The sequence below is a fragment of the Sesamum indicum genome, linkage group LG8 (assembly GCF_000512975.1).
Source record: "Sesamum indicum cultivar Zhongzhi No. 13 linkage group LG8, S_indicum_v1.0, whole genome shotgun sequence".
NCBI classification, from domain to species: Eukaryota; Viridiplantae; Streptophyta; class Magnoliopsida; order Lamiales; family Pedaliaceae; genus Sesamum; species Sesamum indicum.
Genome location: NC_026152.1, coordinates 12,314,492 through 12,330,229, shown reverse-complemented (window position 1 = coordinate 12,330,229; position 15,738 = coordinate 12,314,492). Strand labels below are relative to the sequence as shown.

The following is a 15,738-nucleotide window of genomic DNA, read 5'->3' as shown; positions in this document are numbered from 1 at the left end:
GTGGCGCCTCTCGGTTCTCCTCGTTCCCTTCTCCGCCCCGCAATATGCACCAGAATGGCAGCCGCCTCCGCCGCTGGATCCGCCGTTGTTGCTCTTAATTCCGCTGGGATCTCTCACCGCAAGTTCGCCAGTGTCAGGCAGGTTGCGTTGCCGGTGAAGCTTCCGGGCTCGATTAATTTGCAATGCAGACCCATGGGATCCGTTTCTTCTTCAGGTATGAGAGTTTGGATTCGGTGCTTTGGTGATTGGTGCTAGGGGGATAGGGTGAATTAGATCCGATCAACAAGTTTTTTTCAAGAATTGGTGCGCAACTCTGTGGGTGACTAGTTTCTGTGCTCCTTTGTTTGAACCGCCTAGTTGGGCAATTATTGTTCCTGTTTTAAGTACTGCCATTTTAGGGCTGGACAAGTAATATACGTAGGCGTTATTCCATTTGGTGGTACAATTATTTTTGAGATGAGAAACCAGATTCTTTGAGGTATTTTTTCGATTTGATTTGTACGGAAGAATTAATATAATGGGATTGTTTAATAATTATGATCTCATGGAGCAATACAATACAAATAGGTGGTATTAGGAAAGCCATGTTTAGAAGACAGTGTTGGATTATCTCATGAGGCTTTGTTTGTTTTTTTGCTATGTGGAAAACAAATAAAACATCTTGAAAGCATTGTTCTTTCGTTTATCTTACACTAATACAAAACACAAAATCAAACATATTAATTTTTTTTAAAAAAAAAGATACACACAGCACACAGACACAAATATGTTTATTTTCTCTCTTTATTCTCAAAAATAAAGAAAGACAACTTAAAAGTGGAACCAAACAGCGCCAAATATTTTGTCATTATTGTGCTGGCATTTCTTTAATTGGTCCGTATGTGCAGGCATAAAAGCCCAGGTGGCCACCGTTGAACAAGTGAGTACTGAGGCAGCACAGAAAGTAGAAGCTCCAGTTGTTGTTGTTACTGGAGCCTCCAGAGGAATTGGGAAAGCTGTTGCTCTGGCTCTGGGAAGAGCTGGTTGCAAGGTTGGGTCTCTACTTTGCTTCCAATAAGATTTTGTTTAAGATGTTCACCTTTTCTAATATGTATTACCTTGCCTTTATGTTTCTGCAATTGAACTTCACATGGCAGCTGTTGACTGAGTAGCAATGAAGTGCCATATATATGATGACTGTTTGATTACTGATTTACTGTATGAAATTACTTTCTGAAACATTCTTAAGGAACTCTGGGTCCCTTCTTTCTTTTTTCTTCGTCCGGTTGCTGAACTCTTTTGCACTTTCGTGATTCCTTGTAAACGATAAAATTTTGAACACACGTCATTATCATCCATATACTCCTGTTTGCTCTCAGCTAGACGTGAGTCAGTGCCCATGGAATCCTGCATGCTGCTGTACCATATATTAATTGCTGGAACGGGATTTGTTCACTGGGGCTTCTTTCTGATTACCCCTTTCAAACTGATTTACATGATCTTTTCCAGGTTTTGGTTAATTATGCAAGGTCGTCAAAGGAGGCAGAAGAGGTTTGCAAAGAGGTAAATAACAAACTACCTCTATCTAAGCTATTTCTTATTGAAGATGGTCTTTTTTAGTCCTTTGGTCCTTCAGATAATTTTTTCCCCTTCCCCTCTCACTAACTCCACTGTTCTCTCCACACTCTCTCCAATTTCTACATGCCCTTCTCTCACAAACATCTTTCGCCTCTCCAACTTTGATTTTTCTGATTGTCACTTTTATATATTTTGTCTTCATTTGTTAAAATTCCATAGATGCATAAAGTAAAAGCTGTTGTAAGAAATAAATAGAATCTTTTTATAGTGTTTCAACAATCACACAACGATCTGAGCGTGTGCCACCAACCCTTTGTAAATGCATTCTGGTGCATGTTGGAACTGTATTTTGATATAGATTGTGTTGATTCTTGCACCTATCTTTTCCCCTAAGTTCGTGTGGAACCCACAAAGTAAAAATTTGTCACCTGGATACGGGATTTTATTTGTCTAATTCAGGTGGTGCTTAACCTTAGAGATTATGATATGTGCTTCTGTATGCTGTCAATCAGTGCAAAACTACAGTATAATGAAGTTGAAGTGAAAATCTATAACTTATGCAGTCATGTTATCGGGATTAGGAGTAAATTTGTACTTAGTTATACCCAATTTTGTTGCTTTAGTGTAAAATTGAAAGTCATTGTTGATTGCTATTTCTTGCAGATAGAGGCATCTGGTGGACAGGCTCTTACTTTTGGTGGAGATGTTTCCAAAGAAGCAGATGTTGAATCCATGATAAAAACCGTGAGAGAGTTCTCCAATCATTGTTCTTTCTTAACTTTATGCTGAATAAATCATTATCAACATGTGGTGTTGATGTCTGCAGGCAATTGATGCATGGGGAACTATTGATGTTTTGATCAACAATGCAGGTATGCAAAAGGTCGACCTTCATTGGTTGCAAACTGTTTTGGGGTTATTTTTTTCCTCTAAAAGTTTGAGAAAAATTCAGGAATTACAAGGGATGGTTTGTTGATGAGAATGAAGATGTCTCAATGGCAGGAGGTCATTGATCTAAACCTTACTGGCGTGTTCCTATGCACACAGGTCAATTTCTGAAGGAGCTCCTATATTTGCAGATGTTAACTCTTACATTCATTTAAATAAGTTCTGAGATTTGTTTTCTCTGCAGGCAGCTGCTAAAATAATGATGAAGAAGAGAAAGGTATCACCGTTCTGTATCTCTTTGATTTAACCTCAGTTAGGTAGTGTTTACAACAGCTTTTAGCTTCAAAAGAGCACTTTTGGAGTGTTTGTGTATGTTGTGTCTGCTCCTTTTTTTTTTTTTAAAAAAAAAGGCAGTGTAGCATTTTTGTAAATAAACTCAACTTTGTTTTCGACTATTTTACCCTCATTATAATAATTTTTATTTAGATTTATTTTTCAAATTTCCACATGTAAACTAGATATTGGGATTTTCAAATAGTTTAGAATTAACGCTTTCAGAAATTTAATATTTTAGAATTTTTTACTTACTACATTATCTGATACTATTCTATATTATAGGAAAAAATATCAATTAAGTTGCTATGATTAACTAATGAGATATGTTTTCCAGTCATGCAAGTTTACTTAGTGTACTAATGAAACAATAATATAATTCGGTGTGAGCATTATTTAAATAAACTTTATGTTTATAGTATTAAATATCTTAATAATATCAATGGCAACTATCTGTCAATAAATTAAATCTGAAATATAGTAATTAAAAAAATATTTTTTTTTTTTATATTAGTAAATGACAAGTGCAAATGTAAGCAAAAATAAGTATCTTTTTAACACATGAGACAATGTTTCTCATGTTTTTACGAACACTAGTGACTAGCTACTTTTAATTCTGCTACACCTTTCAGCTTTTTCTACAGTAATCACTTCTCTTGAAGTAGAAGTTTTCTCAAAAACTCCTTAGTTTGCTAGTTGGTTTGGTCACATTCAAGAGCTTATGTTTTGATAATTTTCTCTTTGTTCTGTCTGCATATCCATATTGATATGGCCTTTTCCTTTTCTGAGTGGGTGAACAATGAATGTAAATTGCAGTTGACAGCTAGCTTTTTATTTTATGCATTTGAGAAATTGAACAGGATTATGTGACTATTTGATCTTCCTATTTTAAGAATTAGAAAGAATTTCTTACATTACGGTTTATGTAGACTATTTGGGATCTTTGTTTTTGGTTTTAAGACTAATAGAAGTTGGCCGTTGATTTGGCAGGGAAGGATAATAAACATTGCATCTGTTGTTGGTCTTGTGGGCAATGTCGGCCAAGCCAATTATAGTGCTGCAAAAGCAGGGGTAATTGGACTCACGAAGACAGTTGCCAAGGAATATGCAAGCAGAAATATAACTGTGAGTTTGCTGGAATTATTTATTTTATCCAGTGATACATGTCGATGGTAGATCAGCCTGCATTAGCATGTGCAAATTTTGGACTGAAAGGTGGCTTATATTGACAGGTAAATGCTGTTGCTCCTGGATTCATTGCATCTGATATGACTGCTAAGCTCGGGGCGGACTTTGAGAAAAAGATATTGGAGGCCATCCCATTGGGTTAGTTATTTCTATTTTAATCTAAATCGGTTTTGTCCATTTCGATACTCCTTAGTTTAAAACACAAGAAAAGATGGGACTGCTTCTAAACAGTTATTCTTGGCTTTCTTTCTCAATGTCATGCATCTCCATTTTCATCTTAAGTCCTAACCAATTGATCTTTACCAGCATGACACGAATTACTTTTCTTGATAATGCACTTTCTTGGCCTCTTTGAACAAGTTCATGAAATCCATGATGTTTTTGTTTTTATCATTGTTTCACTTACATGGTGCTGTATTTGACTTAAAGATGTCAGCTTAATTTAGTGAATCTTTCAAAAGGATTACAGTGGTCCAGTACCGACATTAATCTGCATAATCGAGTTTCTGTGCTAATAAATAATCCTTTCAACGTCCTGTTATCTGGCAAAGAATCCATTGTTCTTAATTACATTGGAATATTCAAGTCCTTTGGAATTTTTTTTAATTTATACTTACTGCTTTGCTATATCAAATCCAGCAAGGTACGGTCAACCAGAAGAAGTTGCCGGGTTGGTTGAATTCTTGGCCCTTAATTCTGCTGCTGGTTACATCACTGGACAGGTTTATAACACATTTACTTTCTCCTCTCTCATTCTTGTCATTACTCACCTCGCTTACCTTCAAGAAGCTATATGCCCCATTAGTAGAGCGACTTTCATTTACCTTTCAACTCTTTACTACCTCTAGCCAACTCCATATGCATTTCGTAGCATCATGCAGTTCGCTCTTTTTTCGCTATTAGAATTTTCAGTTACTCATTTTTAACTTTCTTTAATCTCACAGGTATTAACCATTGATGGAGGTATGGTCATGTAAAAGCCCTCTGTTAAATTATCCTTTATGTTTCACTGCGGGTCTAGATTTCCTTCTCCATGTGAGTGGTGTTTCCGGCCAACTCCACCTGCTTGTATGCATTTGTATCAAGTTTTGCCAATTGAAATAATGCAGTAACAGTTCGATTTCATATGATAGATGCCAAATGCTGAGTTCATTGTAGCAATTTCTTTGTCTAATCAGTTTGTAAGTTAACAAAAACGAACAGAACTATGAATTGGCAGTAGGAAGATCGATGACAGCAACTTTCCAATCTTGTTCTTTTCTGAATATTGTCCGTGTTATGAATAGCTAGTGCTCAATCTTGTTATATACTGCGAACAAATTAGAGTTCTTCACGTCGACCCCATATTTATGGGTTGAACCTGACTTATTTCATATAAATTGCTGATTCTTGATTACTGTTTACATCTATTCTATATTAGGGCAAAATGTTAGAACCTTGAAGCATCATCATACTAGAGAAAAAGATTAGCTTATGTTGTCTTTTCTGCACTATGGGGTGATGATCACTTGACCTTGACATGTGAGGCCTCTACAAGTACAATTACGATAAAACAAGTTGCTGACTTGACACTACTGTGTTTCCCATGCTATGTTGTCACTGGACTGATAAATAAATAGTCAGAAATTGGTACCACAGATGTAGATATTTTCAATGTGAAATTAAGTTTGGATATTGGTGAGTATTTTAAAATTACTGAATACAAATATCCAACTTAGAAATGGTGTGAATTGAGAGGGTGTTTGCAATAACTTTTGCTCTTGTGATAGGAATACGTTGTAAAAGGTTGTAAAGTAATAAAAGTTGGGAGCTGAAAGTGTTTGAAAATAAAAGTTTGGGTACATGTAAGCATATACAAACACCCCTGAGCCAACAATGGTCAATTGTTAGTGGGATCAGCATTCGACCTTATTATTTCAGATTTGATTACAAGAGTTTGGAGGGTTCAAAGTTTAACTATTTTAATTATGGTCTTATGGTGCATACCTTTTAGGTTTTAGCCATGAAACTCAAATTAAATCCGTTAAATTACACTGCTGGAATGATTGGTCCACTTAATTAAGTTAAACACAAACCCTTAATCCATGTTAAAAATTCAACAATGGCTGCCTCCAACTCTTTTCATCAACAAATTGATAATTGATCTTATCGTCATATGATCTTATCGTATGATTTCATATGATTTCAACAATGTATTTAAAAAGTATTTAAAAAGTAAATTATCGTATTTCAACGTAAATTATCGTATTTAAAAAGTAAATAAATTAAAAAGTATTTAAAAAGTAAAAAGTATTTCAACAAATTCAACAATGATCTCATATGATTTTATCAATAATGTATTTAAAAAGTAAATTGATCTTATCGTCATATGCCACGACTATCATGATAATAATTATCGTAATCATTAATCCAATTTGATAATTATTAAAAAAGTAGATAATAATAATTTATTCATCAATAAAAATATAAACTTAAATTCTTAAGGTCAGTGGATATGATTTCCTCTAAAAATAGTGCAATAATAGGATGTGGCGCATGGAAGGATGCGATGAAAGCTGACTTGTGAATTAGTCTCAATAATTACTATGAATGTAATTGATTATTGGAATAATTACATTCTCATTTCTTAAAATTTGATATAATTATACGTAGATTTTCTTACGATTTGAATAATTATATTTAATATTCTTGAGATTTACTTTCGTCTAACAAATGAGTCCCTCCGTTAGTTAAACTTCTTGAATTTGCTAATATTAACAAAAAAATTTGAAAAAAATTTCTATATTTACTTCCAATTGACATATTATTGATTTATTGTAAGTCAAAAAAATATTTTTATGACTAAATTACCTTGATATGTCTTCAGATGTTAATAAATGTGAGAAGGTTTATCTTCACCTTTATAAGAATAATTTAGTTTGAAAAAAATTATTTGATCTGCAATAAGCTAGTAATAAATCAATCAAGGAAAATTATTAATTTTATTTATTTTTTTCTTACTATGAGCAAATTTAATGAATTTTGAGTAGCAAAGAAACTTATTTATTAAAAAGAAATAAACTTTATAAATGCTAAATGTAATTTTTAAAATTACAAAAAAATTATATATAATTACACCAACTTCCCAGAAGAGATTGCAATTATCCCTTGATTATTTCTTTGTATAAAACTAAGTAGTTGCAAAATTCCTACCTTTTTTAGTGTTGTTGGAATTGTATATCCACATAATATATTAAAGTTTTGAGAGGTGGAGAGCATTAAGTTGACAAACTCTCTCTTTTAGCCACAATCAATAATCAATAATTATATTATATTAATCTGGCCTTGTCTCTCAAGTGGGTCACTGACTCCACCACATTTTCATCACTCTTGTAATTTTTGGTTGCTTAAAGAGGATGAATTCAAGATAGACAAGTTATTCTTCTCAATGTGAGAAGGGGTGTTTGTGAGTGTGTATTAGAATATTCTATTAGCACAAAGTATTTCTATATGACATTGCCAAAGTGATGTGACACTGCGCATGTGGTCCAATTGATTTTTTTGAAATAAATATCAACACTTAATAAAATAAAACTTTGAAAATAGGAAGAAATGATTACCTTATACTTCAAAATCTGAACATCTATGTACTGCCACAATTTTTGAAATTGGTAGGCACTTACAGCACTGGATTTTTAGTATTTCAAACCTTGTCCTAAGTGCAAGAACTGTATTCTCTTGTGATAACTCTCCCGTTTTTCCATCTATGGACTTCCCCATATTCTATGACTCACCTCTTCCTCTTTTGACACTCTGGTTCATCTTCACATATATCTTAGGATACTTCATCGTATTCAAGAATTGGAACAACAAATATAGGTCTGAAGCTGCAAGCTGTCTCATGTCTCTAGCTCATGGCACCCCTGCACTTGTCCTATCCATACTCTCAATCTTGCAATCTAAAAACAGCTTAGCCCAACTTGATTTCACTTCTCCAAACACTGCCTTGCAGAACTTAGTTCTTGAACACAGCATAGCCTATTTCTTGATGGACCTGTTTCATTACATGGTCTTGATACCAAGTGATGTGCTTTTTATTGCACACCATGTAGCCTCACTCTACGTGCTAACGACGTGCCGGTACCTATTTGGACATGGGGCAGTGGCCATTTTGGGCATCCTTGTTCTGGCGGAGGTTACAACATCATGCCAGAACACATGGAGCCTTTCCAGATACCGGAAAGTCGACTCAAAAAAGGCTGCTGGTGTGTTTGAGTTCTTGTCGCCCTATTTTTATGCTTATTTTAGTGTGGTAAGGGGGATTCTTGGACCAATGTATGTGTACAAGATAGGATTGGTTTTCAATAGTGGTGTAGCTGATGGTTTGATTCCCAGGTGGGCTTGGATTTCTTGGATTGTTGTGATAGTAGGAGGTATTGGGGGTAGCATCTTGTGGGTTCTGCATCTCTGGATTGACTTGTACAGAGAGAGGAAGACGAAGAAAGGGCTAGAGAAGTTGAGTTAAGTTAGGGGTATTTCATCGATTGTAAGTCTTATTTGAGTCTTGAAGCCAGACATTGTAAAGTTGTTCACAATGTAGCAATTTGTGTGTTATTCTTCTTGCTTCTTGCTATCCTGTACTAGGTATAGGTTAGGGTCAAGGAAATTTGATGACTTTTGGGGGATTTCTAGGTAAGCTTGCGTTTGACTGAATTCATGTCAATTGAAAGAATGAATTACACTCTACCATGTCATTAGATCATATTAGGGCTAGTTACCATATGGCAAGATTCTTCCCACATTTTGTATCATTCTGTACATTGGCAATGAATTGTTGTTGACAGGATATTTTGGGACACCAGAAGCATATATTTCAGATTGTTAACAAGCACATAATGAATGGGGTTGTAAAAGTCACTGACTAAAAAGAAAGATCAAGAAATGCTAAAATTTTTGCCAGTGCTCACACTGATTACAAGAGATTTGAAATACATACATAATTTCCCCATAAAGAGATAAAAGAGTAGTCCCTAGACAAAGCAAAGAAACCTATAAGAATATGATACATGGTTTACCCACAACATTAGACGAAAGTTTGTCAGCGCGGCTGAACAGCTGCCAGATTGCCAAAAACCATCACATCACCAATACTGTGAGACGAGGGGTTCAATCATCAGCATCAGGACCTCAAGAATAGGTTTTGGGTGAAATCTAGTTATTCCACTGTGAGTTTGCTTTTCTTTTGCTTTTGAGGTTGCAAGATACAATTAGTAGAAGATAGTTCCATATTTGAGATCTGGTCCAAGGCCTATATGCGGATGATTGAAGCGTTTGATGAGTCTGGGTTCCCTCTGTAGTTAATCTCTACAAAGAAACCCCCTCCTTCGCCTCGGGCAAGTCTTCCAGGATTTACACAAATGCACTTCAGTTGTTCTTCTCCATCATTTCCTTCTCCAAAGGAGAGCACCTGTTCAAGGGAAAATGAGAATTTTGCTTTGGTTACATTAATCCCTAGTTACTCTATGAACAATGCACGTTTTCTGTTTCGTTTTTCATGATATAAAGATCTTAGAAGAAGGAAGCTTGGATCTTAACCTTCACGAAGTGAGCCAAGTCTGAAGGTAATATGAGTATATCTGGAATTGATGAAATATGCAGAGCTTCCTTTGCGAGCGAAAAATCCAAGGGAACATCTTCTGCAGGTGGATATAGGGGATAGAAGCTGCTCCAGAGAATAAAGAAAAGAATTAAGGACAAAACGTGATGAAAGAAAAGATGAGAACAGGGAGGATCCGAAAACACAACTTAAGTGGAAAATCCTGTCATTAAACCCTTATCAAACTAAGATAACCCCCAGCATTAACCATCGAACATGCCTGTGTTGGTTTAAGATATGCTTTGCTAGATTAGTCAACCGCTGCTTGGACCCTCCTTGTGGATTTCGACAGATTTCCTCTGCACTAAGGTGTTTTAGTATATCCACTGTGCAGCAAGCCACTTTGACCTGTAAGTGAAGAAGATTAATTAACAAAATTCTCCATAGTTACAGTACCTTCGTGTTAGCAGAACAATATACTTATTAACTTTATTTACCATTCTTCCTCATTTCTAGCTTAATCTAGGAGAAGGCAAAATCATATATATGTAGTTGCATATTTCTATGTTGGTACTTCCTCCATCCAACTTAAATGTCCATGTTTGAATTGGCCAGCAGTTCTGATTGGAGTTGAAGAAGTGCTGAATTGTGAGCATTTTTTTCATTTTTAAACTTAACAGTGCCTGTTAAGAGTTAATGACACAGCATTACTCTAAAAGAGGAGTACCTGGGGAAAGGAAATTGCCATTTTAGGAAATAAGATATCATTCTGTTGATGTCCGGAAGGAAAATAGTAGCTAAAAATTGTGAAAGAATGGAGTATTCATACCATTAGAAGAAATCTATCAGTGTGCCCCAAGACATATTTAGATGCAATGTGCTAGGTTAAGTATTTTTGGCTATTGTAGCAGAAAAAGGTGTACTTCTGAAAACTATTGCCTTGACTACCAGCCTATCGCTCTTATGAGTATCTAGTGTTCAAGAAGCTGCTCATTTGCCACACTGCTTTAACGTAGTCTCCTAGCAAAAGAAGATTCCAGTAAGTACATTTTACTATCACTGTTGTTAATTCCCAAAAAAAAAAAAATGGTTTCTAGAACAATGCATTTGAAGCAAAAACAGAAGCCTGGCGGGGTCATGCCATGGGTTAATTCATTTTAGGAGCATCATTTGTTGTTGGACTTGAGAAGTTGGAAGATTTCCTTCTGGATCTATTATTCATTGGAAATAATTTGCACTATTTCTCACTCATACTTATCAACAAGATTCACTTTGAATAAGAAATTCAAAAAACACCAATTACATCCCCCCTAAAGAGGAACCAGAGTGATTGTGAAGATTGTCAGTCACCTCATTAGCATGGAACATTCCTGGATTAGAGATGCTGTATATCTGGGGAGCAAAAAATTTTATGTCAATTATGTCAATAAATAACATAGCATCCTTATAAATATTCCTAAGATTATAAACCATCTTGTGTACCTGGTGATTAAAATCTGCAGGATGAATATCAAAAGCAGGCTGCCAAAATACAGAAAATCTTACTCAATGTTATGCACTACCTTAATTTGAGAAGAGTCAGCATTTGGAGACACAGAAAACAAAAGTTTAAACTAACTCACCTGAGGGAAAACAAAGTCATGATTGGCATCCCTAATAGATGGCATGAGAATCACGCGCACTGCAGAACCCATATACTCGACATAATCTTGAATCTACATGAACAATTAATAGCAAGAACACATGTATAAGGAAGTTGGATACATGAATGCAACAGACTGTGTTCGTTTTAACTTGTATAACCTTTCCAAGGATCTCAAGTTGAAACATTTCTTCAAAAGTCTGATTAATAGTTCCTTTCCTGAGCTCCGGATGATCAGAATCAATAAATGGCCCTAGCTGTCAGAAGAAAATGCAGTAAGATATTAGTTCTTTTCGTCCTTCTAAATACACTAACAATAAATAGAGGCAGCTAACAATGTGAAGGGCAGGTCCTCACCAAGACAAGCAACTGAGGTTGCTTTCGACGTGCATAGGCTAGAAGCTCAGTTAGAGGCTCAAAAAACAAATTGTCACTCGTGGTAAAAGGACCTGCTGCAACAATCTGTTTAAGATTCAAGTAGCCAAGGAAAGGCACTTAGGATCTTATGTTTGTGCAATAAATATATAAAACACGACTAACAAGAAACTACCATAATTTAGTAACAAAGTTTAAGATGCTGGAAAATAGATTTTCTGTAACTTTTACTTGTAATTTCCAATCCTTATAAACTCTACAAAAGAAAGACGGTACAGAAATGGTGCCCGTCCTCTTTGCATCAATACCAACCTTAGTAGGTAACTAAGTGGAATCCTGTGTTTTGATTTAATTACAAGATGTTATTCGTAACAAGAAATTTTGGTGGTTGGTTCATTGATCAACTTTATGACACTCATGATAGTAACTCTGTGAGCTACACCATTTAATGGAAATGCAGCCAATAAAAACACCACTCACAGATCCTTACAATCCCAGTTGTTAACTTATCTATCCAATTATGTCAACCTTATGTTTGAAACAAGAGGACAATTGAGTAGACATAGAGGCAACTATCCACCTTCAAAAATAAAGAAAGTACAAATATGAACACGTATCAAGTACAGACCAATACATGACCGGTCTTGCACAGTGGACATCACATTACAATTAGCTATGTGCAGACATACCGACTCTTCCCTATTCCAGAATGCAGCATACAGGCTTACATACCAATGACAGCTCTGACGTATCGAGTTGGGGATTGGTTAACTGAAGACTGTGGTCCATGGCTTGTCTCTTGGAAGGATGTTCTTCGCTAGAAGTAACAGACAAGGGTACATAATCAATAATCTTTGATGCAATAAGACAGTGTCCACTCGGATTATGCCCTTCAACAGCTACTACCTGTATAGTACCCAATATCAAAGTTTATTCTTATACTACTAAGTAAGAAACATCGGTGAAGATGAACTTTTTTTTCCCTAAAAAGAAGTAATCTAAACCTGGCCTGGGAAAATAGAAAATTGGTTTAGTTTTTGCAAATCAAGACGAACGCGCTGCCCGCCAGAATGCTCAACACTGTCAAAAACGTCAAACGAAGTGTAACTGTGTGAAAATAGAGATCAGGAGATAGAGGAAAGAACTACTAAGGATCATGTCAGATTTTCATGTTGCTGGTGCTAACAGTGCATGCCTTCCTTAGAGACATAGAGGTTATTACTCAACCAAAACAGTCACTTCATTTCAGCAGCCCAAGTGACAACTTAAACAGTGAGATAAATGTCCTTACTTTTTTATTCACAGTCATTAAACTATTACTATGCCAGTTGTATGCATCACATGTTCAAACTTGGCCATCATTGGCAAGATAAGGAAACTATGTCTCGCATCCAAAATAATAATAGCAGGTTGAGGCATTGGTACAATCAATCTTTTCTCCGAACCATGCAATAGTCTCCAGAAACAGATATAGATGTTGAGCAAGCAACTTAAAATAATATGCAAAGCAAGAGCCTTTACCTGCTTTGCAGCAAAATAGGCTTCTCCTTCAGGCGGCCTTCTTCCTCACAACAGATCATGCCAACAGCAAAAATGCTTTTCTGAAACAACATGGTTTATTAAATGGAGAGAAGGTACATTAATGTCAACTAAAGAGAGTGACATGTAAGAATGATAATTCAAAGAAACAAGCCTTTAATTTTAAAATTACTTAAACCTTGATTCCTTGAACATTGCATGTGTAAAATCTCAGAACACCTCTCCTCATACATGGAGAAGCTGAATTACCTGGGAAGCAATGGAAGGATCAACAGGTTCCTCATAATGTTTGGAGGAGACATAAGCAGTTGCTCGCTTTTTGATGCAATCTTCCAGGAAATTGAACTATATCATCAACAAATAAATGAGAACTCCGTGACAATGAAAAGTATGTCTAGTGAAGCAACTGGATGCAGCAATACCTTATCTTCTATTCTATCATACATGAACCTGCAACCTGGCTCGGGCTTGGATCTATCAATTAGCAAGGAACATTTTTGGCTTGGCTGAAGTCTCTTGATGATATCGTCCTCAGAATTATCATGATCCTCTTCAATTTTAATGGTCTGCATGCTGGAATGCTCATTAAGTGTGGATTGCACGACAAACTTGTTCTTCCTTGACCCAAAAGGTGTTACTGATGCAAGAGGTTTTCCAGAGATAAATCTGCTGCCATTTGATTTCTGTGCTGAATCAGATGGCTTTTCATTTGCTAATGTGCGTTTATCAGGGGGAGTATGAAGCATGCCTTCTACCTCTTCATAGTTACCATTCAGTATCCTGGTCAAAATTTCAGACTTATCATAATTTCATTAATCAAATGGAATTCACATATTGAAACATGAGAATCCAGTGAAAGAATAAAAAATGAGGCCAAGGTCAAACTCTGCCCTGCAATAAATCTGCTTTCTACATCCCTCATGAAGGCATGTAGCCTGGGAGAGAGATGAGGAGCTGATTTTGGTAACTGATAGTCCACAAAACAAGGAAGGGATTGATATTCACTCATGTCTTCTCGAGCAATATTAAATGCATTCATAAAACAAAATGAAAACTTCTGCGACCCGAATACAAAATATTTGCTAATAATGGTCCAACAGACAAGGCTAATGCGGTGTAGCAGGTAATTAGTGTGTCAACCCAATTGCAGTTCCTATGGTTGGAGCATGAAGAGCAATCACATGTGATAACAAACAACAATGTGGACCTCAGAAACCATAGAACACAGACTCACATCGCTACATCATTTGAGTACAAATGCAGTCCAGGCTCTTTTTCTCTGACTTTATTCAGCTGTTCACTCTGCAGATGCTCCAAAAATGCACCCATGTGCGAGCTTCGCACCGTGGAGTCCAGGCTCCTGCAAACAACAAAATCATAAGCAAACTGACAGATCATGCCCTCATTGCTATTAAGATATAAAAAGAAAGACAATAAAAGTACACATATTTCTCTCCCAAATTCTACTCTTTCTGGGCAAGTAAGATGCAAGTCACTCTTGGTACAAATTCTGCATTCCACTATTCAAAGCTAACCTTGATACAAAGTTTAATGGCAATATCTTGTGTTTCCTCGACCTTCCTAACATAAAGACGCCCATATAACAATCTAATTTCCTTTACTCAGAAAACACGCTCATTTACTCCAATAACTTGCCTAAAATGATTTTAAATGAATGAAGAAAATTTTCATTATCCAAAAAATTATCCATTCCTTACATTCATGCAAATGCGGAAGACAAAGCAACCGACAGAAACAAAAAAAAAAAAAAAAAAAAAAAAAAAAAAGAAAAAAAAAAAACCCAAAAAAAAAAAAAAAAAAAAAAAAAAAAAGAAGAAGAAGAAACAAGATAAACTTTCTTCCCCGAAAGCAAAGAAGACATTAAATTCTAACCTGTTGATAGCGTACAAGTCCCAACTGGAGACAAGATCCGAAGCACTGAGCTTGTACTGTATACAAAATGTCAGACCTGAAACACATGAAGAAAATATACCATCACAAATTTGGCTCCCTCCTCAAATTGACGACCGGCTGAAAATCGGGGAAACGAAAAGAGCATCTCACATTTCTGGAGGATTTCTTCCTCGTCGTCGAAACTGAAGCTGTTCTTCGTGAATTCAGCTTTGATTTCCTCTTCCATCATTGCGATCCGGAGCTCAGGATTAGGGTTTTCGATGAGACTTCGAGAGCCGTAGGAAAAATGGCGGGAAATATTTGCCTCCAGTATAACCGATGAGTAGTAGAATGTCGGACTTCATGTTCCCGGGTCGGGTCGGGGTCGGGTCGGGTGTTTGGGCAGGGTTCATGCCCCGCCCATTTAGATGAAGCCCAACACCTTATGGGAAAAGTTGTAGCACCAAAAATAATTTACTTTTAATTAGTTAACTATTTAAAAAAAAAAATCTATTTTGAATTAAAGTTTGATCATGTAGTTAATTTTAGGGCAAAAGACAATTTTCGTCCCACAACTATGGGCCATTTTCGTTTTAGTGCCGTAAGTATCTAGGGTTTCAATTTGATCCCGTAAAACTGAAAAATTCGCAATTTCAGTCCAAATTTCGCCGAAAAATTTTGTGGGTCGCCGGAAAAGGTCACATGCGATGCATGTGACTTTTAAAATTGGGGGCTCGATCCTGATTGG

General features: G+C 36.0%; 3 protein-coding genes across 3 annotated transcripts; 2 read left to right on the top strand and 1 right to left on the bottom strand.

Moving 5' to 3' along the window:
- Positions 7 to 5,273, top strand: LOC105168376 (3-oxoacyl-[acyl-carrier-protein] reductase 4). Its single transcript, XM_011088437.2, has 11 exons — positions 7 to 214; positions 888 to 1,030; positions 1,489 to 1,542; positions 2,221 to 2,301; positions 2,384 to 2,429; positions 2,510 to 2,604; positions 2,690 to 2,722; positions 3,769 to 3,903; positions 4,011 to 4,104; positions 4,606 to 4,688; positions 4,911 to 5,273. Exons 1-11 carry the CDS (start codon positions 55 to 57, stop codon positions 4,941 to 4,943), a joined length of 957 nt encoding a protein of 318 aa, XP_011086739.1. The 5' UTR covers positions 7 to 54; the 3' UTR covers positions 4,944 to 5,273.
- LOC105168672 (TLC domain-containing protein At5g14285) lies at positions 7,712 to 8,470 on the top strand. The gene has a single exon (XM_011088804.1). It carries the CDS (start codon positions 7,712 to 7,714, stop codon positions 8,468 to 8,470), a length of 759 nt encoding a protein of 252 aa, XP_011087106.1.
- Positions 8,868 to 15,319, bottom strand: LOC105168375 (DNA polymerase alpha subunit B). The gene is made up of 16 exons (XM_011088435.2): positions 15,162 to 15,319; positions 14,991 to 15,066; positions 14,332 to 14,457; positions 13,520 to 13,877; positions 13,347 to 13,442; positions 13,080 to 13,159; positions 12,563 to 12,638; positions 12,291 to 12,464; positions 11,541 to 11,645; positions 11,345 to 11,440; positions 11,164 to 11,256; positions 11,024 to 11,062; positions 10,892 to 10,933; positions 9,822 to 9,949; positions 9,541 to 9,667; positions 8,868 to 9,412 (listed from the first exon to the last, which is right to left on the bottom strand). Exons 1-16 carry the CDS (start codon positions 15,238 to 15,240, stop codon positions 9,254 to 9,256), a joined length of 1,854 nt encoding a protein of 617 aa, XP_011086737.1. The 5' UTR covers positions 15,241 to 15,319; the 3' UTR covers positions 8,868 to 9,253.

Coding starts and splice junctions, on each gene's coding strand:
- LOC105168376 (XM_011088437.2), top strand. CDS start 55: ATGGCAGCCGCCTCCGCCGCTGGATCCGCCGTTGTTGCTCTTAATTCC. Junction 2,605..2,689: donor GCGTGTTCCTATGCACACAG/GTCAATTTCTGA, acceptor TTTTCTCTGCAG/GCAGCTGCTAAAATAATGAT. Junction 4,689..4,910: donor CTGGTTACATCACTGGACAG/GTTTATAACACA, acceptor TTAATCTCACAG/GTATTAACCATTGATGGAGG.
- LOC105168672 (XM_011088804.1), top strand. CDS start 7,712: ATGGACTTCCCCATATTCTATGACTCACCTCTTCCTCTTTTGACACTC.
- LOC105168375 (XM_011088435.2), bottom strand. CDS start 15,240: ATGATGGAAGAGGAAATCAAAGCTGAATTCACGAAGAACAGCTTCAGT. Junction 13,443..13,519: donor ATGATAGAATAGAAGATAAG/GTATTGCTGCAT, acceptor TTGATGATATAG/TTCAATTTCCTGGAAGATTG. Junction 12,639..13,079: donor CCTATTTTGCTGCAAAGCAG/GTAAAGGCTCTT, acceptor CGTTTTTGACAG/TGTTGAGCATTCTGGCGGGC.